The sequence below is a fragment of the Stegostoma tigrinum genome, chromosome 5 (assembly GCF_030684315.1).
Source record: "Stegostoma tigrinum isolate sSteTig4 chromosome 5, sSteTig4.hap1, whole genome shotgun sequence".
NCBI classification, from domain to species: Eukaryota; Metazoa; Chordata; class Chondrichthyes; order Orectolobiformes; family Stegostomatidae; genus Stegostoma; species Stegostoma tigrinum.
In genome coordinates, this window is record NC_081358.1 from 78,939,061 (window position 1) to 78,965,003 (window position 25,943).

The following is a 25,943-nucleotide window of genomic DNA, read 5'->3' on the forward strand; positions in this document are numbered from 1 at the left end:
TCTCAACTCGTGATTCGGTTATTTTACACTCTTGTGTCAAAATGGGAATGATCCTGTTGCATCAGCAAACAATGTCTCATTATCTTGGCAACAAAGTCAGACTGCAGGTACTGGCAGTACACAAGTAGAGCTAAGTAAGCTGAGCTAAAAATGCTGGTTTTGGCTGCTATCCAGAATGAACTCCATTAGCATTAAATTGTTTTATTTTTCTCTTCTTAGGACTTCAGCACATTATCTAGGATAACAGAGGAATTTGCACCGGCGGCTTGCTACGTTGCTGAGTGTGCTGTATTTCTCTTGTTAAAATGACATTGCATTGTGTCCTGGTCAAATGAATGTAAAAAAATCCCGTAACATTACTTGCAGAAGATCAGGGATGTTTGCCCAGCATGCTTGCTGCCACAACCAGTAATACCAAAAGTAGATTGACTGGTTATTTATTTACCTTTCACTACTCCTGGGATGTTGCTTTATTTACCAACTTAAGAAATAAACTCGAACTGCAAAAGCAATTTTTTTCATTGGGAAAAGGTTTAGGATATCCTGAGGATGAAAAAAGATGCAAGTCTGTTCTTCCTTTAATGTCGAGGCATTATTAATTCTGTCCCAGCAGTGTTTCAAAATGGCTCGATTCTCTTTCAATAGAATGAATGTGCATTAATTGAGTTATTTAAACAAATTTAAGGAACAATTGATGCTTATCTAGATTAAATATTAACAAGTGAAACAGTATGTTGATAGACTGGTAGTCCATGCTAGTAATAGGATGTGGATTTTTATTTGTTTGTCTTGAGTATGTATGTTTTGCTGGCAAGTCCAACATTAAGATAGGTTTCTCCCATCCTCCAATCCTGCATTAATTTTCATGAGCTCTGATATTTCTATGTCAAGAATGGAAATGTATTGCATGAATTAACATTTGGCTGATTTTTAATATAAAAGAAACATAACTAGTAAATGAAGAATGGGACAGGAATGAAAATAGGGAACAGGAAAATTACAAAACAATTTATATTTCTAAAAATGTTGGCTTAGTGGTTTTTCAGCTTCTTAGCTGTTCCTTTTTTGAGGGAAAATCTTACGAAGCTTATGAGAGCAGGAAACTTGGCATACAGGGTGACTTAATTTGGCAGGATGCAAAATTTCAATTTCCTGATGATGGCCTGAGTCACACAATAAACTCAGTGGTGTATTTACAGTATACTAAGCATTGTGCCGGGTTTCTACTTGTAATAAGTTTGCAATCCATGAATACAAATGTAAATTGTCTGACAAAAAAAGTCTTACTTTCAAGATAAAGTCAGTGCACAACAAAAGTCTTGTTAAACCTAGTTCACAATTGTTTAAACATGACATGCATCTAAAGTCTTTGTGCAGTTGTGTGTAAGATCAGTGATTTTCTTCATTTAGCTCTGTGGTGCAGGGAGGAGAGCAAGTGAATAGACTCTTGCATAAGATTTTCAGATTGGCAAGGTGAGTTGAGGCAAGTTGTGGACTGTGATTTTTGACACAAGGGATTAGAAGGGAAATTCAGGGCTGACATATGATTTGGGTGTGGAGGAGATAGGAAGGACCTTGCACCCTATATGTGGTAGAGTTTGTTGGTGGGGTCAGTCAGTCAAGGAAAATGAGCACCTAAAGAGCAGCATCCAAATGTATGCCCATTGAAAAGTGTTGAATTCACCTATAAAATTTTAGTTCCTCTTGCTGAGAGTGATTTCAGTCAATACTCTTTGCAGTACATAAAAGGAGGGCTAGATGGGTCTGTAACTTCATCCATGTTCTACAGAATTGTGAATTTTGCAGAAAGTTGTGAACACAGCCTAAACAATCATGCAAGCCTTCCGTTGGCTCCATTTATACTTCTTGTTGCTGCAGAAAGGCAGCCAACATCATCAAAGACCACTCCCACCCAGTTAAAATCTCTTCCAACCTCTTCCATCAGTCAGAAGATAAAAAGGCATAAACGCATGTACCAGCAGGTTCATAAACAGCTTCTTCCCCACTGTAATTAGACTTCTGAATCGAGCTCTCAAATTTCAAATTTAATGTTGATCTTATTTTTTGTACACCTTCTTTGCAGCTGTAACTTTGTATTCCTCGCTCTGTTCAATTACCCTGTGATCTTTATGTCTTTGTATGTTAGGATCCGCCTGTACTGGACACCAAACAAAACTTTTCATTGTACTTGGGTATATGTGAAAATAATAGTAAATCAAATCAAATCGAATGACACTGGATACCACTCTGAACATGCACTGAAGAATGAACAAAATAAAACTCTCAATAAATGGCACGTACCTGACTCCCCTTTGACTATCAATGCATGGCAACCATGACATGTGCCAGTATATTTTGCTTTTCAACTAAGCTAGTTTCAAAGGATAGTAAAGATGCAAGCATAAATAAAGTGGAACCAGGTGTAATTTGCAATATTTACAAGTGAAATCTAAGTTTGAGAAACATCCATGCCATGCAGAATATTTCTTTTTGACTGGAAGATTCTTTAATTAGCCATCTGTAGCTGGAGTATTGTCAGCCAATAAAGAACTTCCATAGTCATTAAAGTGAATGTGGTTGATTCTCACAGCTGGGTCTTCTCCTTCCAATCGCATGGGAAAAGGCAAAATGGGGGAAATAGGATGTTACACATTGTTCCAGTTTCAATATTGGGAATGATGAGCACATGGACTGCAGCAGTTCAAAAAGGCTTTCTCAAGGGCAATAAATGCTGGCCAGCTAGTGATAGTCACATGCTAAAAGAAAATAACTTTTTAGAAAGATATGCTGTTTAAAAAAAAATCTAATCTGAGCTTCAGATGCTTTTAGTTGAACAAGTTATTTGATAATGTATTTCTAAAGGAATTTTTGTCTTTTGGAAAATCTGTGTGGAACCTGAAAAGCCTCTTTTCTCTCTGTCAGAAAACAGAGTGCTCTGTCACACACAGCTGTATGTGAAATTTAAGTCCAAATCCTGGATCACATGAAGCATAATTTCAGGTTGCACTGACATTGTGCATTATGTTGCAGCAGACACCCCCATTTCCAACAGAGTAATGCTTTATTTGAGCCCACTGAATAAAATATGTTCTAGATGACAGCACACATCTTTAATGATGTAAATAACTGAGATCAATAAAAAGGTGTGAACTTGTTTGTATCCAAGGGTGTTGTTTGCTTAATCTGCATTTGAATTCATTAATAGGACTTTGCCCAAATATTGCAGTTCTGTTTTTGACTTGTCTGCTGTTTTGTTGTTATATTTATGAGATATTTAGCCTACAGCTTCTGTTTATTTCTTTAAATTGACTCTCGCTCCGTGATCTTGCAGGCTAAATGTCAGTTGTGTCTAACTAAATGAGTGACCATCTCTTGACTTCCATCAATGTTATTTGAGCCAAGTATAAGGAGACTTGAAAAAAAGAGAACAGATATGAATCATAGAATCCCTACAATGTGGAAACAGGCCATTCACCCCAACAAGTCCACACCAACTGTCGAAAGAGTATCCCACCTAGACTCACCCCTCCACCCTATCCCTGTAACTTTGCATTTCCCACGGCTAATCCACATAACTTACACATCTCTGGACACTATGGGCAAATTAGCACAGCCAGTCCACCTAACCTGCATATCTTTGGACTGTGGGAGGAAACTGGAGCACTTGGAGGAAACACACGCAGACAATCACCTGATGGTGGACATGAATGTGGGTCTCTGGTGCTGTGGTGCAGCAGTGCTAACCACTGAGCCACCATGCTGCCCTAGAGAGCCTCTGTTTAGATTTTTTCTGTCCTTTGTCAGTAAGTGTTCAGCCTGTAGTACATCAGCCAAGACTAAGAACTCAGCACCCTGAAGGATTGTGGAACAAATTTGTGTCACATCATTCTGAGTATCAGTGCCTACTGTACTGTTTATGTACAAATAAAGATTATCTTTTGTTTATCTAAAAAATTAGACACCCTCTTAAATAGGATAAAGATAGCTATAACCTTAGTGATATTTTTCACCACTTTACTAATCTCCCATTTACCACACTAGTGTTGACAATAGTCTTGACTTCAACGCCTGAATGACAAATTGAATGAGGTGGCATTGCTTACTTCTAGGCAACAGAGTTAGAAATGTTAAGGCTTAAGAAAGTCAGTTCGAGTTGATTGAGAGTATGTGATGCTCAATAGATGTGCATTTAAGAGCTCTGTTTTTGATAGGATCTTTGTGATGCTGTGATAATATCCATGCCTGTCAGCCAAGAGACCCAGATTCAGTGTCACTGGCTCCAGAAGTATGTCGGAAAAAGTTGATTTTAAAAATGAGAGTTGAGTTCCTGGAGGACTTCTGTATTACAGTGTTGTGTATCTACTTCAGGGTCAGAAGGTCTAATTCAAGTCCAACCTACTCTGGAGGTGTATGTTAATAAGTCTAATCAGATTATTTAAAAACCAGTAGTTTTTCAAAAAACATGTCCTCTCTCTTAGGTGGACATCACAGGGGACAGGGTACATCATTTCCCCCGCCAACTCCATCTTGTTTTAGTTTCCTCCCTTTCTGTTATCATAACATTGCCCTGATGGGCAATGATTATAATCTAATTAGTTGGGTGATTAGTTTAAATAATGGTAGGTTTTAAACTTCAAAAAAATTTGAGTTCTTCCTTCATGGGATGTTGGTTACTGGACAGCAAAAGGATTCTCGAAAGGAAAAGTATCAATGAAAGTTTTCACCATGCTGTAGGTTTAGACTTACAAAAGATATTATTGCAAGTTTTTGTGCCTAATTTGACATGCAGATATCTATGTATAAAATATGGTAGCAGAGGAGTTACCTTGATCTCTTCAGGTGGGAAGACAAAGGAAACAACATAATTCCTGTTTCTGTAAAACTCCCAGTTGGACCCATATAAGTAATAGCAAAAAGAGATTAGAGAATTAACCAGAGCCCATATTCTCAATCTTCGAAAAAGTGTGGTATGGCTTAGATTTTATCCTTACCAAGAAAACTGAAATTAGAAATGAAGTATTTTTGGCACTGAATGTAACAGACCTTGACACAGAAAAGGGATTAAGATTTCAAAACAATTTGTGGACAGAATTTACAAAAGAATAACTTGTTGGAAGCCTACAAAACGTGGTTGCTAATGGATGAATTTAATAAGTTAGATCTTCGGTCCATGGGGAAAAAGAACATGGAGTTCGCACTTCTTTAGTCTTTTATATAATCTCACAAGCTAGAAATTTTGCAGTTTCTGCTGGCATTCAAACTATTAGATTGTACACAAATCTTTCACAGATGACTTTTAGTTTTGACAGGTGTTCAGTTTTGTGATTAAGATTGTCCTTTTTGAACAAATGGCTGCTGCCCTGATAAAATGTTTAGGGAGACTATTGTTCCCAGCTACTTTTACAGGACGTGTTGTGAGTTCTGAGGTGACACCGAGAACAGAAGTTTCCATGATTATTGACTCACTGAATCAAAGGGGCCCTAATCACAAACAATCTCAAAAGGTTGGAATTGCTGAAAGACATTTTCAGTGGATGTATGTTGTACCTTGAATGAATTTCCTGATCAAAATAAAATACAGTATTAGGGTGGTAGCTGACAATTAGTGACTCCCAGAAATCCATTGGGAATAGGTCATCGATGTTTTGAGTGTGATTCCAAATATACAATATTGCCCAATGGTAACGAGTCAAGTACATGAGGCAACCCATGAAACAGAGGTTTTTGAGGGTGAACTTGATAAGGATGAACAACAAAGAAATTGTGTTAGTGACCAAAAGCTTTAGTCAGCTCATGAGTAGCTTAGATGCTGATTCATTAATTGTGTCAAATTGGATAGCGGCTGTACCTCAGCAGTGTATAGCATTGAGACAGTAAGAGTTGCCAGTGTTGGAGTCTGAGATAACAGTGTGGAGCTGGAGGAACACAGCAGGCCAGTCAGCATCAGAAGAGCAGGAAAGCTGACATTTTGGGTAGGGACCCTTCTTCAGAAATGGGGGAGGGGAGGGGGAATCTGAAATAAATGGGGGGGGTCAGGTTGGGGAAGGTAGGTGGGATGGTGATAGGTGAGTGCAGGTTAGTAATGGTGGGGATTGGTCAGCGAGGTGGGTGGAGTGGATAGGTGGGAGAGAAGACGGACAGGTCAAGGAAGTGGGGATGAGCGGGACGGTTGGTCTTGGAATGAGGCCGGGGGTGGGGAGATTTTGAAGCTAGGAAAGTACACATTGAGACCATTGGATTGTAGGCTCCCAAGCCAGAGTATGAAGTGCTGCTCCTCCAGTTTCTGGGTGGCGTCGTCATGACACTGGAGGAGGCCCAGGATGGACATGTTGTTCAGGGAGTGGGAAGGGGAGTTGAAGTGGTTTGCAACCAGAAGGTGGTGGTTTGTTACGAACCAAGTACAGACACTCTACAAAGTAGTCTCCAAGCGTCCGCTTGGTCTCACTGATGTAGAGGAGGCCACATTGCGAACAGTGGATACAATAGACCACATTAGCGGATGTGCAGGTGAACATCTGTTTGATGTGGAAGGTTTTTTTTTGGAGCTTGGGATGGAGGTGAGGGGGTTGGTGTAGGGGCAGGTATAGCACCTCCTGCGCTTGTAGGGAAAGGTGCTGGGGCTGGTTGGGCTAGTGGGGAGTGGGGAGCGCATGAGAGCGTTGCGGAGAGCGGGTAAGGGTTGGGGAGGGAAATATATCCTTCATAGTGGGGCCAGATTGCAGGTGTTGGAGAATGATGCATTGAATCCGAAGGTTAATGGGGTGAAGTGTGAGGACATGGGGGAATTCTGTCTTGGTTTTCATTGTGGGTAGTGGTTGTGAGGTCAGAGGTGCAGGAAACGCAAGAGGTACGGTCGAGGGCATTTTCGACCACTGAAGGAGGGAAGTTGCGATCCTTGAAATACGAGGACATCTGGGATGTTTGGGAGTAGAATGCCTCATCTTCGGAGCAGATGCGGCAGAGGTGGAGGAATTGGGAGGAGGGAATAGCTGGAGTATATAGCATTGATCGGCTGAACTCTTATTTGGAAACCTTGGACAAAACATACCAAAAAGGTCAAAGAATATGAGAGCTGTACCTGCATTCAATTTGGAATGACAACTTGTTATTATTTTTAAGAGTGAATCTCCCATGTGAAATTGTATCATTTTCATAACATTAATGTTATTTGAAATAATTTCCCATTCCTACTGCGCAAGTCTCGAAAAACAGAAATTGCATTTCAGCATGGAGAATAACAAAGCATTTGTGTTTAGCAAGGCAGTAAATTTGCAATTCACAGGATTCTGGTGTATTGTATTCTGTTAAGGAAACATGGAGCTTCTCAACAGGAAAGACAAGAAGTGTTATTGACCTCTGCAGATAGCCATCAGAATAATCAGAACAGGATTATATGTGAATTTCATAAACAGATTACTCATCCTTTCACTGCCCTTGGTGGTGTTTGTTATTTGCTAATGGATGATTAGAATATTTGGTAGTGGATGTTTAAAAATAAAATAAGAACATAATTTTCCTCAGTGGGTTGTTAGTTCCTGGTCAGTGAAAAGGTAATAAAAAGAAAGTCAAAACTTGTTTGTGCTGTAATACAGTATGTAGTGTATGGTAGAGTTTTTTTTACAATAGAGCCTTTGTAAATCTCAGAGTCTTTTTGCTTAATTCAACATGTGTATGCTGGTGTACAGAACACTGGGAACTTTAAAAACATACTATACCTTCTAGGAACACATCTATAACTATTGAAAGCAGAGGCTAGCTACTTTTCTGGCTGCTCGTCTTCTTAAAAAGGTCACGAATTCAAATTTTCACACACTGGCCTTAAAACAAAAGTGGGTGGGGAATTGTATCAGAGATAATAGGAACTGCAGATGCTGGAGAATTTGAGATAACAAGCTGTGGAGCTGGATGAACACAGCGGGCCAAGCAGCATCTTAGGAGCAGGAAGGCTGACGTTTCGGGCCTAGACTCTTGAAGGGTCTTTTCAGTACCATTTTCAGTACTCCAGCATCAGAGAGAATTTCCAACTCTATCATGCACAGAGCTGGCTTATCTGTTGCCTTCAATTCTCAGCCTTGAGAGTATGATCATCTCTTTCTTGAGTGTTCACACACAATCTAATAAATCAGAAAAAAATTGAAAACCTGCCAACTACACAAGTTCAACTGTTGTTGTCTTTGAATTTGTAGAATTTGTAAGAATGTTTTTTAAAATCCTTTGAATAGTGTATGGAAACAGTAACAAACATTAAACACACCAGACAGTTGTATTGGAAACCAGTACTGAGCATTCATGGAAACTAAAATGCAGCCCACACATTGGTTTATATTAAATCAATTCCTTTTCTTGAATAACCCAATCTTTGACATGTAGGTTTGGGTTGAGATTTAATTTCTTAATGGCAGTAAGCCACAAATGCCTTGGGAATTGAAGTCTGAGTAACTGTAAACAGATGTGAGCTTCAAGTAACATCACAAGAAAAGTGAGCTTCAACCAATCTTGTACAAAAGGGAAAATGACAAACTTCTGACTTATTAGACGGGATTGATTTTATTTTACTGCTTTGATGCATTGAAAGAACCTTGTAAGGGCAGCACAAAAAGGCAGGGAAATTCATAAGACTTTCAAAATGACGACTCTATCCCAGTAGGTGTAAGTGGCTGAAAGGAAGGATTAAAACCAAAGGATCAAGGTATTAAGAAGAGTATAGGATCTGTGGTAGGGAGTCAGAGATCTTTGCTTTTTGTCTAAGTAGGTGAAAATACCAAAAATACCAAATCCTGTAAAATGTCCAGTGAAACAAGCTGAAGGTAGTACATGAGATGAAGCATTAGACATAAAAAAAATGATAGTTTGAAAAAAGAATGTGTTTTAAATATGAATGCTGATGACCACCATAATGGCCGTTTAGGCAAATGTAACTGCACTGATTAGCAATTTCCCCTGAGATTTACCTCATTTCCGTTTTCCATCCTCTTCAATGCCGAGTGGTTTTAATTGGAGATGGTATTCTGTTACAATTCATACTTGTTCCTACATTCACGCTATATGCCATAATGGGGTGCCTCTCAAATCTAGTGGTCTGGCTAATATGTAAGCAAATTTAGTCTTTGATATGGCTTGATCATTTCAGGAAGGCACATATCCTGAGACTAGAAATGATAAACGCTCTCTTTAAAAGTTGAGTGTTCATACCACTAATGCTGGTGGGATGTCTTGGAGTTGCCAATTAAAATTAATACAATATGTGACGTTTTCAACAGCAAGAATTTAAATTAGACCTTGCTATATGTTTATAAAGTCAATGTATCAAAGTATCTAAATTTAAGATGACTATATTGATTTGCAAAGTCAAGGCAAGTACAAACATCATACCTTCAAAACTTGTATTCTCATCAGAGTTGATGTCTGATATGTCAGTTTGTGTGTGAGAAATATTTTTAATTTCTGTGAATTGCTTTAGATTATTTGTTTATTTGAAAGAAGATAAATAGTTTTCTCATCATTAGTTAATATACTTGGGAAAGGAGAAGTGTAGCAATTCCGGCTTACAAAAGTAGATATTTCAGTTGGCTTTACCAGTTGGATACTTAAAGCCACAGCTCACAAGGAAAACATTGATTTCCCACACAGAAGAGCATTTATATTAGCAGACGATAACTGGCATAGGTTAACACGGCTTTGTTTTGAAAAAAAGAAGCGTATGTGACACGTATCCACACAAGCAAAGCCATCATTCAATCCACCTTACACAGGCTGGTGTGGCCACAACTGATGTATTTCCATTGCATATGAAATTTCATGATTGCCAGTGTTTGCTGCCATAGGACCTGATCTTTTTTTAAACTAGCTCCTGAAGTTAACGCAGCCCTGATCCAGAGATTCCACATTTATAATCCAAGGAATATAACACCTTGATGACGACAAGTTTCCATGGATCCCAGTGAGCTATGTATGCCTTTGTTGATATTGTTGTCGAGTTGGAATGGTCGTCCATAAGCATTCCCATCCAGATTTAATGAGGGTGGTGGTGAAAAGTTGGTGGGTCCCCATCAGCCACTCTCCTGCCCAATTAAATGCCCTTCTATTCCAAACTTATCTTCAGTTGGGTATTCCTTTTGGTGCGGAAGGACAGAAGCTGTGGAGCTCAGAATTGGCTTAAGTTTGTGAAAGCCTATGAAGAAAATATTTAAGAAATCAATTTTTTAGGTGATGGAAGACATAGGAAAGGACATTAGCAACTGCTGACAACCTTTACTTATCATGCATTTTTGTACTAAAATTCCACAAGGAATTCACAGCACGGAGTCAGAGAACAAGGAATTAAATATGGGCAGCCTGTAGCTTGCTCATAGGTGTTCATTTTAGGGAGTATCTTAATGGTAGATAACAGGTTTTACCAGTTATTAGGACCTAGGTAGCTGAAATCATGGCCATAAATAGGATAGTGATAATGATGTGTTAGTCAGACATACAAAGAGCTTGTCAAAGAAGTTATTGGAGTCAAGACAGTGGGTAACCGAAGTGTTAAGGATGGTGTCAGTGGTGGGTTAAATGAGTTAGGAACAGAGGGCAAAGTAATAGTGTCAGATGTGGATAATCTTTGTAAGCTATGAGCTGCAGACTTACATTAGGGTTGTACTTTGGGAGGATATCCCTGGAAGAATGTCCAGTGGATTATTATATGGGTGAAACTGGAAAATAATAAAGGAATCATCACCTTATTGGGATTGCACAATTGGCCCTCCAATAATCAATGGGAAATTAAATAAATATGTAAGGAGATTTTCAATATCCATAAGAATAATCAGGTTCTAATGGGAGGGGATTTTAACTTTCCAAACATAGACTGAGACTGCCAGAATTAAGGACTTGGATGGAGAGTAATTTAAGTGGGTACCAGAAAAAATTCTGATTCAGTATTTGGATGCATCTCCAAGAGAAGGAGCAAAACTTGATCTTCTGTTAGGAAACAAAGCAGGGCAAGTGACTGAGCTGTCAGTGCTAAAGCACTTTGGGACAAGTGATCATTATTCTATTAGTTTTAAAATAATTACGGAAAAGGATAGACCTGATCCAAAAGTTAAAGTTCTAAATTGGTGTTAGGTGGGAACTTTCAAAAATCGACTTGGGGAGGCTGGTTGCAGGTAAAGGGAAGGTTGGAAGGATTGGAGGCCTTCAAAAATGAGGTAACAAGAGTTCAGAGACAGTATGCTCCTGTTAGTGTGAAGAGCAAAGCTGGTAGGTGTAGGGAATGCTGGATGACTAGTAAAATTGAGGTTTTGGTCAAGGAAAGACAGAAGTGTATGTCAGGTGTGGACAACAGGGATCGAGTGAATCCCTAGAAGAGCATAATGGGCAGTAGGAGAATACTTAAGAGGGAAATCAGGAGGGTAAAAAAGAGGACATGAGATTGTTTTCGCAAATTGAGTTAAGGAGAATCCAAAGAGTTTCTATCAACACACGAAAGGTAGAAGAGTATCCAGGGAGAAGATAGGGTCTTTTAAAGATCCATGAGGCCATCTATTTGTGGAATCAAAAGAGATGTGTGAGATACTAAACAAATATTTTGCATCAGTATTTACTGTCGAGAAGGATCATGGAGGCTAGGGAATTTGGGGGAATAAATAATGGTGTCTTGAAAAGAATCCGAATTACAGTGGCGGTGGAGGTCTTAAAATGGATGAATCCCCAGGACCTGATCCAGTGTATCCCAGAATTTTGTGGGAAGCTAGGGAAGTGATTGGTGGGCCCCATGCTGAGATATTGTATCATTGAGAGTCACAGCTGAGGTGCCAGAATACTGGAGGGTGGCTAAAGTGGTGCCATTATTTAAGAAAACTGTCAAGGAAATGTCAGGGAAATATAGACTGGTGAGTCTGATGTCAGTGATGGGTAAGTTGTTGGAGAGGATTCTGAGGGACAGGATCTACATGTATTTGGAAAGGCAAGGACTGAGTATGGATAATCAGCATGGCTTTGTGCATGAGGAATAGTATTTCACTAACTTAACTGAGTTTTGTGAAGAGGTGACAAGAAGATTGATAAAGGCAGAGCAGTAGACATTGTATAATAGACTTCAGCAAAGTGTTCCACAAGGTTCCATATGGTAGACTAATTAGCAAGGTTAGATCACATGGAATACAGTTAGCCATTTGGAATCAAAATTGGCTTGAACGTAGGAGACAGAGGGTGGTGGTAGAGCATTGTTTTTCAGACTGGAGGTCTGTGACCAGAGGTGTGCCACAAGGATCGGTGATGGGTTCACTGCTTTTCGTCTTTTGTATAAATGATTTGGACGTGAATATAGGAAGTATAGTTAGTCAGTTTTCAGGTGACACCAAAATTGGTTGTGCAGTGGGCAGGAAAGAAGGTTATCTCAGAGTACAATTGGACACAGATCAAATGGGCCAGTGGGCCCAGATCAGATGGAGTTTAATTTAGATAAATATGAGGTGTTTCATTTTAGTCGGGGAAACCAGGTCAGGACTTAGACAAGTATTAGTAATGTCTTGGGGAGTGTTGCTGAACAAAGAGACCTAGAGGTACACTTACATAGTTTCTTAGAAGTGGTGTCACAGGTAGCAAAGTGGTGAAGATGGCATTTGGCATGCTTGTCTTCATTAGTCAGTGTACTGAGTGTAGGAGTTGAGACATGATGTTACTGCAGTACAGGATATTGGTGAGACCACTTTTAAAACACTGCCCAGTTCTGGTCTCTTTGCTGTCGGAAAGATGTTGGTAAAATTAAAATTTAAATAGATTTACAAGGATTTTGCTGGGATTGGAGAGTTTGAGCTATAAGGAAAGGCTGAGTAGACCAGGGCTGTTTTCCCTGGATTATCAGAGTTTTATAAAGGCTTATAAAATCATGAGGGATGTGGAAAGAATGAATAGCCAAGATCTTTTTTCCAGATGGGGGTGTCCAAAAATAAGTTTAAAGTGAGAAGGGAAAGATTTAAAAGGGACCTGGCGGGGGTAACGTTTTTTCTCACAGAGGTGGTGCGTGTAAGAAATGATCTGCCAGAGGTGGGTACAATGACATCATTTAAAGGCATCTGGATGGCTTCAAGAATAGGATGGGTTTCGAGGGATGTGTGCCAAATGCTGGCAAATGGAACTAGATCAGTTTAGGAAACATGGTTGGTGCGGACAAGTTGGACTAGAGGGTCACCTTCTGTACTGTATAATTCATGACTCCATAACCGTATTTACCTCCTACTTGAAAAGATGGGAATGTTCCAATCTCAACTGTTTTCTTTTGCAAAGAATTCCATAGGCTCATCAATCTCTGGGTAAAGAAATCTTTCCTCATTTCGGTTCTAAATAACCTGAGAGTTCTGGTTCTAGACTCCCTAGTTATGAGGAACATCCTTTCTGCATTTATCCTGTCTAGTCCTGTTAGAATTTTATAGTTCCCATGAGATTCTCCCCCCCCCTCCACCCCTTTTGTTCTAAATGCCAGTGAATATAGGCCTAAGTGATCCATTCTCTCACTACTAATGCACCATTAAATAATTCCCCTCTAAAGAATGTCATGTATTGAATGAGCCTTCTTGGCCACTGGCCTCAAAACAATATAGAGCTGTGCCTGGACTTTTTCAGACATAAACAGGGATCCATGGAGAACTTATGTGCATGTAGCTCAACTTGTAAATTGGAAATATCACTGTTTTTGAACGTTTTAAGCAGAAAACTTTGTTCACCATTTTTGAACTTCCCCTAACGTGGTTATCACTGGGCACAAGGGAAATAGTGCGCATGATGGGGAGGGGCTGGTCTAGTGCTGTTCTCACTGGACTGTTAATCCAGTAGATCCAGATAACATTCTAGGGACTTGGGTTTGAATCTCACCACAGCAGAGGGTGGAATTAAGAATCTAATGATGACAACAAATCCATTCCTGATTGTTGGAAAAACCCACCTGGTTCACTAATGTCCTTTAGGGAAGGAAACTGCCATCCTTACCTATTCTGACCTACATGTGACTCCAGACCCACAGTAATGTGAGTCTTAACTCCCATCTGAACAATTAGGGATGGGGCAATAAATCCTGCCTCACCAGTGATGCTCTCATTCCATTAACATACAAAGAAAATGTTGATGGAGAAATTCCTTGGATCTTGAATTAGCATTAATAATCTAAAATGGCAGTGGAGGTCCTGTGAGGCCTAAGAACATGATTGCATTTAATATTAATAATGTAAAGTGTATGGCCGCAAAATTAAAATACCACATCACAAATGTGCTAAAATATTATTAGCCCTCGCGATCTGCTCTGAATTGCAAACGCCAGGAGTGCAGGAACAGTAAACCGAGAGTAACAGCAAACTAGAGAGAAGTGAATAATTGAATCACGGGAGGGGATATAGAGTCATACAGCATGGAAACAAACCCTTCGGGCTAACTAGTCCATGCCGACTATGTTCCCAAACTAAACTAGTCACACCTGCTTGCATTTGGCTATATCTCTCCAAACCTTTCCTATTTATGTACTTATCCAAATGTGTTTTAAATGTTGTAACTGTGCCTCTTCATCTTCATCTTCTACCTCTTCTTCTAATAGTGCATGAACCACACTGTCTGTTTTTAAAGAAGTTGCCCCTCATGTTTTTTTTAAATCTTTCTCCTCTCACTTTAAAAGAGTGCCTCCTAGCTTTGAACTCCACCACACTAGGGAAGAGACACCTTTGCTATTCACCTTGCTATTCTCTGCCCCTTATGATTTTATAAACCTTTGTAAAGCGAGCCCTCAACCTCCTACATTCCGGTGGAAAATGTCCCATATGATGTAATTTGGGGTAATTTCATCTGGTGGGATAGCTGTGTGGTGTTACTCATTCTGAGAGAGCAGGGGAGAAAGGAGTAATTGGTATGCAAATTGCTGTAGAGAATGAGAGATAACAGTGGATGAAGGGCCCCGGCCTGAAACCTCAGTTTTTGTGCTGCTAAGATGCTGCTTGGCCTGCTGTGTTCATCCAGCTCTACACTTTGTTGTAGTTGAGAGAAAGCTTGTTTCATTGGTCAGTGGAAGATAATTTCTCTAATTGTGGAATTGATATCTAGGAAATGGAGGTTGGAGAATAGGGTTTTCATTGTCTGTGATGATTGGTAATCATCCCCATGAATTTGTCGAATGGGAGGAGGGAAGAACAAATTAAATATGTAAATTTTATAATGAAATTAATAACAGTGGCAAATATGTTTCAATAATTTTCATCAGCTCTTATGAAATTCTTTCAGCAGGTGGGAGAACCCAATTAGAAATACATTTCCAAAATTCCCACAACACAACTCTTACCTCGTGATTCTGCAATATATTGCCGATTCGTTTGTATTTCTTTGCTTCATTGACATATTTAGTGTTTTTTGCTTATTGAAACAGGATACTCTACGTGAAAATTTATCCAATGGTAAGGTAATCTTAAGTGTGGCATGATGACAGGCAGTTTCACTCATCAGAGTTTTCAAGGAATCAGAAATTGTAGCAATGTTTGGTCTGCTGTTCTAATACAACAGTGAAATTATCTGCCATGATATCATTTCTCTGCTCTTTGCCTGCATGTTTTTTAATATATGATTTCCTCTTAAAAATAATGGTTAATTTGCCTGTAATAATCACTTGCAGTAAGACTTGCATATTCATAGGTGTTTGGTGGTATAAAACTTGGGTAGTCCTGAAAAAGACATTTTGTTGAAGCTTTTTGTCTTGCACTCAAGTTGGTTCACGAGAAATAAGAACATGCTGCATGAGAGGAGACGGCTGTATATTGCAAGATAATAAAATGTGAGGCTGGATGAACACAGCAGGCCAAGCAGCATCTCAGGAGCACAAAAGCTGACGTTTTGGGCCTAGACCCTTCATCAGATTATGGCTGTATATTGCAAGGGGCCTCTGGTAAAAATGTTGCCATGGAGAATGCATCAGTTATTGATTGGTTAACTGACAAACTTTGTTTTGAGATGTGACTCAGTAAATCATCCAGTATGCACAAAGGGTTATGCTGACAGCTAACTTGGATTATTAGTTGGGCTTGCAGTGTGGCACACGTACATATGTTGGAGCCTACATATATTAATACGCAGGGTCATTTTGTTTACAAACATTAAGATCATGTGCACACAGTGTTCCTGTTTCAACTGAACAAAATAGTTGTGATACTCTGGTTGATTTCTCTGGGCAATGGCTTGACCAATCAGAGTCAATCTGCTTGGTTTAAAATGTAAACAAAGCTTGGCAATTAACTATTAGTTGTCACCTTCATGGCAAGCGTCTACAAATTAGAATCCACTTGTTAACCAATCAACTTTGTCCTCTCATACATAATGAAATACATTTTTACAACAATAAACATTGCATATTTTTATAAACTTTCTGTATAAAATTTAACGCACAGAATATCCTTAAACGACTTACTTTGCATTCCCTGTTAACCCTAAATTTATACCACTTTTTAGTTTATGTCTGAAAAGCTAAATTAACTCATAACTGAGAGTTTGGCTAATTGGAACATACCTGTAAAACGATTAAATCATTTAAAATTAACATGAAAATAGTTTTGAAAATATAAAATGTTCACTATTCAAACGTTAAGAAAATTCTCACTTTCTTTTCCATTCATGCATGGAAGGCATAGGATTCAGGGAAATGTGGCTGTCTGGATACAGAATTGGCTGTCAAATACAAGACAGAGGGTGGAAAGTATTCAAGATAATAAAATGTGAGGCTGGATGAACACAGCAGGCCCAGCAGCATATCAGGAGCACAAAAGCTGACGTTTTGGGCCTAGACCCTTCATCAGAGAGGGTGATGGGGTGAGGGTTCTGGAATAAATAGGGAGAGAGGGGGAGGCGGACCGAAGATGGAGAGAAAAGAAGATAGGTGGAGAGGAGAGTATAGGTGGGGAGGTAGGGAGGGGATAGGTCAGTCCAGGGAAGACGGACAGGTCAAGGAGGTGGGATGAGGTTAGTAGGTAGGAAATGGAGGTGCAGCTTGAGATGGGAGGAACGGATGGGTGAGAGGAAGAACAGGTTAGGGAAGCAGAGACAGGTTGGACTGGTTTTGGGATGCAGTGGGGGGAGGGGAAGAGCTGGGCTGGTTGTGTGGTGCAGTGGGGGGAGGGGACGAACTGGGCTGGTTTTGGGATGCGGTGGGGGAAGGGGAGATTTTGAAGCTGGTGAAGTCCACATTGATACTATTGGGCTGCAGGGTTCCCAAGTGGAATATGAGTTGCTGTTCCTGCAACCTTCGGGTGGCATCATTGTGGCCCTGCAGGAGGCCCATGATGGGCATGTCATCTAAAGAATGGGAGGGGGAGTGGAAATGGTTTGCGACTGGGAGGTGCAGTTGTTTGTTGCGAACCGAGCGGCGGTGTTCTGCAAAGCGGTCCCCAAGCCTCCGCTTGGTTTCCCCAATGTAGAGGAAGTCACACCGGGTACAATGGATACAGTATACCACATTGGCAGATGTGCAGGTGAACCTCTGCTTAATATGGAAAGTCATCTTGGGGCCTGGGATAGGAGTGAGGGAGGAGGTGTGGGGGCAAGTGTAGCATTTCCTGCGGTTGCAGGGGAAGGTGCCGGGTGTGGTGCGGTTGGAGGGCAGTGTGGAGCGAACAAGGGAGTCACGGAGAGAGTTGTCTCTCCGGAAAGCAGACAAGGGTGGGGATGGAAAAATGTCTTGGGTGGTGGGGTCAGATTGTAGATGGCGGAATTGTTGGAGGATGATGCGTGGTATCCGGACGTTGGTAGGGTGGTGTGTGAGAATGAGGGGGATCCTCTTTGGGTGGTTGTGGCGTTGGCGGGGTGTGAGGGGATGTGTTGTGGGAAATGTGGGAGACGCGGTCAAGGGCATTCTCGACCACTGTGGGGGGAAAGTTGCGGTCCTTGAAGAACTTGGATATCTGGGATGTGTGGGAGTGGAATGCCTCATCTTGGGAGCAGATGCGGCGGAGGCGGAGGAATTGGGAATAGGGGATGGAATTTTTGCAGGAGGGTGGGTGGGAGGAGGTGTATTCTAGGTAGCTGTGTGAGTCGGTGGGCTTGAAATGGACATCAGTTACAAGCTGGTTGCCTGAGATGGAGACTGAGAGGTCCAGGAAGGTGAGGGATGTGCTGGAGATGGCCCAGGTGAACTGAAAGTTGGGGTGGAAGGTGTTGGTGAAGTGGATGAACTGTTCAAGCTCCTCTGGGGAGCAAGAAGCGGTGCCGATACAGTCATCAATGTAACGGAGGAAGAGGTGGGGTTTGGGGCCTGTGTGGGTGCGGAAGAGGGACTGTTCCACGTAACCTACAAAGAGGCAGGCATAACTGGGGCCCATGCGGGTGCCCATGGCCACCCCCTTTGTCTGTAGGAAGTGGGAGGAATCGAAAGAGAAGTTGTTGAGGGTGAGGACGAGTTCGGCTAGGCGGATGAGGGTGTTGGTAGAGGGGGACTGGTCGGGCCCACGGGACAGGAAGAAGCGGAGGGCCTTGAGGCTATCTGCATGAGGAATACAGGTGTATAGGGACTGGACGTCCATGGTGAAAATGAGGTGTTGGGGGCCAGGGAATTGGAAGTCCTGGAGGAGGTGGAGGGCATGGGTGGTGTCACGGATGTAGGTAGGGAGTTCCTGGACCAAAGGGGAGAAAATGGAGTCCAGATAGGTGGAGGTGAGTTCGGTGGGGCAGGAACAGGCTGAGACAATGGGTCGACCAGGGCAGGCAGGTTTGTGGATTTTGGGAAGGAGATAGAAACGGGCCGTGCAGGTTGTTCAGTCTGGCGCTAGGTGACCAGTGGTGTTCCACAAGGATCTGTTCTGGGACCTCTGCTCTTTGTGATCTTTATAAATGACTTGGATGAGGAAGTGGAATGGTGGATTAGTAAGTTTGCTGATGACATGAAAATAGGTGGAATTGTGGATAGTGTGGAGGGCTGTTGTAAGTTGCAACAGGACCTTCACAGGATGCAGAGCTGGGCAAATAAATGGCAGATGGAATTCAACCCAGAAAAGTGTGAAGTGATTCATTTTGGAAGGTCTAATTTGAATGCAGAATACAGGGTTAATGGCAGGATTCTTGGCAGTGTGGAGGAACAGAGAGATCTTGGCGTCTACATCTATAGATCCTTCAAAGTTGCCACCCAAGTTGATAGGACTGTTAAGAAGGCATACGGTGTGTTGGCTTTCATTGGCAGGGGAATTGAGTTTAAGAACTGTGAGGTTATGCTGGTTAGCCTACACTTGGAATATTTTGTTCAGTTCTGGTCGCCTCATTATGGGAAGGATGCGGAAGCTTTAGAGAGGGTGCAGAGGAGATTTACCAGGATGCTTCCTGAACTGGAGGGCAATGTTATGAGGAAAGGTTGAGGGAACTAGCGCTTTTTTCATTGGAGCAAGGAAGGATGAGAGGTGACTTGATAGAGGTGTACAAGATGATGAGAGGCATAGATAGATTGGATAGCCAGAGACTTTTTCCCAGGGCGGAAATGATAGTTATGAGGGGGCATAATTTCAAGGTGATTGGAAGAAGGTATAGGGGAGATGTCGGAGGTAGGCTCTTTACACAGAACGTGACGAGTGAGTAGAATGCGCTGCCAGCAGCGGTAGTGGAGTCAGATACATTAAGGGCATCTAAGCGACATAGATGGATTGGCACATAGATAATATGGTATGCAGGGTAGTTTGATCTCAGATTAGGATAATAGGTCAGCACGACATTGTGGGCTGAAGGGCCTGTATTTTGCTGTACTGTTCTATGTTTTATGCAATGTAGAGATCACTGGCAATCTGTGGTTTAGGAACACCCACAATTTTAGATCAGGGAGATTGTTAGAGGATTTTGATCTGGCACCAATGAAGAAATGGTAATATGTATACAAGTCAGTATGGTGTATGACTTGAATACAAAATTGCTGGTTCTCCCTTGACTTGTGTCTGCTATCCTTGCCCTATGAGTTAGAAATCTGTAATTTGGGAGGTGCTTTTAAAGAAAAATTCTGCAAGTTTATAAATTCCGTCTTGTATATGATACACACTACAGCCACAATATACCAATGGTGGGGAATTGAATGTTTCAAGTGGTGGATGAGGTGCTATTCAATATTGTCTGAGTTAATATTGAGCTTCATAAATGTTGTTAGATCTGTACTTATCAAAGTAAGTAGCTTTTATTCAATCATACTCCTGACTTGTGCTTTTTCTTTGGTGGAAAGGCTTTGTGGAGACAGAAGTTGAATCATTTGCCTCAAATTTTGCAGGCTTTGATGTCATATTTATATGGGTTAGGTTTCTGGTCTGCCCTAACCCCATGGTTTATGGTGAAGTTCAATAATAGTAATAGCATTGATTGTCAAGGAGAGATCTTGGTCTTACGGCATGGCTCTGAGCAACTTCTGCCGTAATGTTCTAGTTCTGAAGTGGTTGGATTTCAACAACCACAGCCATCTTCCCTTGTACTAAATATAAATGCATTTAGTAAACAATTTCCTCCTGATTCTCATTGACTCCACTGTTGTTAGGGCTTCTTGATGCCACAATTGTCAAATGCTACCGTGCTGTCACTCCCACCTCACTTCTAGAGCCCAACTCTTCTGTTTAGACTATCCATATATTGCAGTCTGGCCCTGAGTTATCTTGGGGAATCCCAGGCTGTCAGAGATTAGGCGCTGATTGGAAATACTGTTGACCTGTTCCATCATTTTGCTGACAATTGAGAGCAGGTATGTGAACAAGACATGAACAGTTGTCTCCATTCAGGCACATTGGCCAGTCCAATAGGACAAGTGAACTGCAGGAATTCTAATCAGATTATTTCCTTCAGCACACTTTCACTTTGTGAAAAAGAACATAGTTTTTAAGGCATTTAGGTTGCTATGTTGTAAGTGGCATATTCTCCACTGGAAATTTCTCTGGTAGCCTGTGGAACTGACTATTCAGATTCCAGTGTTTCTAACAAATCCTCCTCTGAAAACCCAGAAACAAAGAAATTTACCTGGTGTCTAATGTAAAAATTGACATGTTTGCACAATGTATGTTGATTTAAAAAAAAGAGCTGGATGATTAGCACATACCTGAATTTTCAGTTGCAGCTGCAGGGCAGCACAGTGGCTCACCAGCTAGCACTGCTGCCTGACAGTGGCAGTGACCTGGGTTCAATTCCAGCCTTTGGTGACTGTCTGTATGGAGTTTGCACAATCCCACCACCACTCTGGCCCCATGTCTGCATGGGTTTCCCCTGGGTGCTCTGGTTTCCTCCCATAGTCCAAAGATGTGCAAGTTAGGTGGATTGGCCATGGGAAATGCAGGGTTACAGGGCAGAGGGTGGGTCTGGGCGGGATGCTCTTTGGAGGGTTGATGTGGACTCAATAGGCCAAATGATCTGCTTCCACTCAATCGCGATTCTATGACTAATTTGTGGAAAAATGTGGTTATTTTGCTTATTTCATGATCTTTGGCTTTCCTTTGTTTAGGACTCATAGTTTCTGCCATTGAGAAGATTTACTGACTGTGGAGATTCCACTCTACTTTTCTACTTGTTGCCTAAAAAACATGAATGCATTTCCAGAAGGTTGATTTGAAAGAAAAAGAGGTAAAGAGGTTTAACTAATTCCTGTAATCCCTGTATGTAGTTTTATACAATGTAATTTGATAATATTGAACTTGGGTTTTGCTGGAATAAATGGCACATTTTGTCAAACTTTTGAGGTTGTTCATCTGAGAGAGCCTGAACACATTACAGGACCTTAGGCCCCTTCGTAAATTTGCAACTATGTACCCATCAGGACAATTGAAATACTAAAGTGAACTGAAAAGAACACTTATAAGATATGGGAGGAGAGTGCTGATTGGTTGGCAAGTGGACTTTGGCGAGAGACTGCTCTGGATAATGCACCAGTTATATAATAATTGACAGTTAACTCTCAAGCTTCATTTAAATCATACGTCAGAAAGGTTGACTCTGGTTCCTCCCTCAGGCAATGTCTTGACCAGAGAATGCTTGTCATTTTTGTTTTGAGTTCAGATGGTTAAATGTATTCACATGTTCTTTCTGTATGCAAGAAACAGAACCCTGTGTATTTATGTATGTAGCTTCCAATAAATGAAAGTGTGCCACACAATAAGCCTGACTGACAATCTTGAATTAGTTGTGAGCATAATTATTTGCACACTCAGGATTATTTGGTAAATGTTGACCATTCACAGAAACACATGTAATGTCGGGAACTGTATTTCGAGATTTGCAAAGGTGAGTTACCTGGGTATGGTCAGCTTTGCTTGTTGTGAACAGCTGAATGAATATGTTGTTTGATATGATCAGCTAATCTTTGGATCATATGGCTTGCGTACCTAGCATCACACTGGCATGGAAATAACTGAAGGTACATTATTCTTTTGTGAGATGGCCAGAATGACTCCTTGGCTTGACTGCAGTATCATGTTCCTGACTAACTCCACTCATGCTGATTCTGCATAGTAGCACTGCATAAAAGACAGCTTCACCTGTTGCTCAAACTTTTGAGATACTTTATCAGAGATAGACTGAGCACTGTGCAGGACCAAAAGCCTTGAGGGCGTTTGTGAATTTGCATGATATACAGCAAGAAATAATCAGATTGAGAAACCCTTATCCTGCTGGATGGCTTCGATGCACCCTATTTCAGTACCAAATTTGCATGATAAATAAATGGCTCAGACCTTGTATATGAAATTTGCCAGCAAGACCAATCTTATTGTGAATGTGGGAACCCCAGTGTGTATATTGATCATTGAGGGTAACTTTGCAATAGACTACAAGAGAACCTGTGGCCAATTTTGCAATGAGGAATTATTTGAGGAAATGGAGCTCATTTGATTGCACCAATTGCTCCATTCAAAGATGATCTTGAGCACACAGGCTGGAACCCATTTAAGACATATTGGAAAATACTTGCATGTAGCTATGGATTCAAATGTAGAAAATGTATCACTACATAACAGAAATATGCAAAGGGGAGTAGATTAGGTGTTATCGCATCCAAGATTTGTTCACCGTGGAATCCAAAAAAGATATTTGCCGGAACTGGGCACAGTAGGGATCCCATAATAACACCATTTGCTTACATCTATGGATGTGCAGAGTGTTGTTTAAACTAAACTGAACTGCATTAGTTGCCAAGTTCATAAGTTCAATAAATGGAGTCACACGATGGTCGTGTGTTAAGATTGTCATCTTATCGTGATGAACGTGGCTTCCTTGCGCAGTATATATGAATGGACTAGCAATGTCAAATGAGCACATGGTCAGCTTATTGCTATCAATATGCACGCCTTGTATGAAATTTGTAAACAGAAAGGAATCCTTCACCATGTATTTACAAATCTTGCTCAGAATTGATTGTAGCAATTTACTCAACCATTTGGCCAAGCTGTGTTAATCAGAACAGGTCACAGGTGGGTGTAAAGGGACATAATTTTTGTGTGGTTTGATAAGACTGTAGGGAAAGATGTCTCAATGAGCAGTTTATCAAGATAATGTTCTATTGTTATTATGTGAGATTAACTTTCTCCATGGGTTTGCCAGCTGTTTTTAAAATTCACCTGTGGGAAGTCAACATTGCTGCTTGGCCAGCATTTATTGCCTGTCCCTAATTGCCCTTGAGAGGGTGGCTGTGAGCTGTCTTGACCTGCTACAGTCTACATGCTGTAGCTAGATCTGTGGTGCCGCTGGGTTCCAGGATATTGACCTTTGATGCTGAAGGAATAGAGACATATTTCCAAGTCAGGATGCACAGTGACTTGGAGGGAAACTTGCAACTGGTGGTGTTTTCATGTAATTACAATAGACAATAGGTGCAGGAGTAGGCCATTCGGCCCTTTGAGCCAGCACCACCGTTCATTATGATCATGGCTGATCATTTACAATCAGTATCCTGTTCCTGCCTTATCCCCATAACCCTTGATTCCACTATCTTTAAGAGCTCTATCCATCTCTTTCTTGGAAATATCCAGAGAGTTGGCCTCCACTGCCTTCTGGGGCAGAGCATTCTATATATCCACCACTCTCTGGGTGAAGAAGTTTTTCCTCAACTCTGTTCTAAATGGCCTACCCCTTATTTTTAAACTGTGTCCTCTGGTTCTGGACTTACCCATCAGCAGAAACATGCTTCCTGCCTCCAAAGTGTCCAATCACTCAATAATCTTATATGTCTCAATCAGATCCCTTCTCATCCTTCTAAACTCAAGTGTATACAAGCCCAGTCGCTCCAATCTTTCAACATAAGATAGTCACGCCATTCGAGGAATTGACCTCATGAACCTACGTGGCACTCCCTCAACAGCAAGAATGTCCTTCCTCAAATTTGGAGACCAAAACTGCACACAATACTCCAGGTGTGGTCTCACCAGGGCCCTGTACAGCTGCAGAAGGACCTCTTTGCTCCTATACTCAATTCCTCTTGTTATAAAGGCCAGCATGCCATTAGCTTTCTTCACTGCCTGCTGTACCTGCATGCTTGCTTTCATTGATTGATGTACAAGAACACCTAGATCTCGTTGTACTTCCCCTTTACCTAACTCGCCTTTACCACCCTTGTCCTTCTAAATGGAAGTGGTTGTGAGTTTAGAAGGTGCTGTTTAGGCAGCCTTGATAAATTTCTGCAGTGCATCTACACATTGCTGCTACTTAATATCACTGGTGTAGTGCGTGGATGTGACATCAATCTAACAAGCTCCTTTAGCTTGGATGCTTGTCCAGGCAACTGGGGAGTATTCCATCACACTCTTCACTTGTGCTTTGTAGATGGTAGACAGGATTTTGTGAATCAGGAGGTGAGTTCCTCGAGTCAGATTCGTAGCCTCTGACCTGCTATTGTAACCACTATTTTTAAATGGCTCGTGCCCTAAGTTTCTGCTCATTGATAATCCCCAGAGGGTTGATGGTGGGGTATTCAGTGATAGTAATGTCATTGTCAATGAACGGTGGTTAGATCATCTCTTATTGGAGATGATCATTGCCTGGCATCTATGTAGCATGACTGCTATTATGTTTATCTTGCTGCTGTATGAATGAGTGAACAAATTGTTAGTAGGGCATTTTTGACAAGATCTCTGAAGCAGTCTGAAGATGACACTTCTGTTTTCCTCCCATTGTGCAGAGTCTTCAGGGCAGTAATTAATGCATTCACTTAGCATGGCAAGGCTTTGCATCTTGGCAGCATGGGTATTAGAATTGTGACTTGCACTTCATCTACAGTGCTTGGCTTTGCAATTGTTTGTGTCAGCAATATTTCCCATCCACATAGTCTCTGCTGCATGTTGTGTGCCAAACCATTTTCTTAGAAACATAGAAATGTACAGCAATAATGGAGATAATTCGTACCATCTGTTTGTCTGACAAGTTGCCATTCAAACTAATCCCCCTTCGCAGTTTCTGGTTTATAGCCTTGTAGGTCATTGTCATTGTACTTCAAATGCAAATACTTTAAAAAAAAAATTCCATGAAGACGTCTGCTTCTGCTATCCTTTTGAGGCAGTGCATTCAGATCCCTAACGCTCTTGGGATGAAAGAAAAATCCCCTCCAATCCCCTTGCCCTAAATCTTAAGGACTTGATTGTAGATGTTTCATCCAAGTAGCATAGGACCTTCCTAGCTCCTGTACCTAGACACTTCCTAATATTGTACACTTCAATTAGGCCTTCGTTCTGCTTCCTCTGTTTCAAAGAAAACAATCCAGGCCTATCCAACCTTACCTTATTATTAAACTGCTGCAGTTCAGGGAACATCTTGGTAGACTTACTCTGTGTCCTGTCTAATGCAGTTATATCTTTCCTACCATTTGGTGAGCTGAACTGCATGCACTAATCCAGCTTTGGCCTAGCTATCATCTTATTTGCTTGCAAGCCTTAAAACAGTATGCCTACTGTTTTACTCTAAATAATTGCTTGGTAATACAGAATTACCTGTGAATCTGCGACTGGAAATCATTCTTT

At 41.1% G+C, this 25,943-nt stretch overlaps 1 protein-coding gene across 4 annotated transcripts in view; it reads left to right on the forward strand.

Moving 5' to 3' along the window:
- Positions 1–25,943, forward strand: part of greb1l (GREB1 like retinoic acid receptor coactivator) — a 327,170-nt gene that overhangs the window by 154,469 nt on the left and 146,758 nt on the right. For 3 of the 4 annotated variants that reach the window (XM_048529559.2, XM_048529560.2, XM_059646085.1), the window contains exon 2: positions 21,446–21,564. The exons of the other annotated variant lie outside the window; for it this stretch is intronic. In XM_048529559.2, coding sequence (XP_048385516.1) covers positions 21,529–21,564 — 36 coding nt within the window. In that variant the 5' untranslated portion in view covers positions 21,446–21,528. The remainder of the gene's footprint in view (positions 1–21,445; positions 21,565–25,943) is intronic. 4 annotated transcript variants of the gene reach the window in all.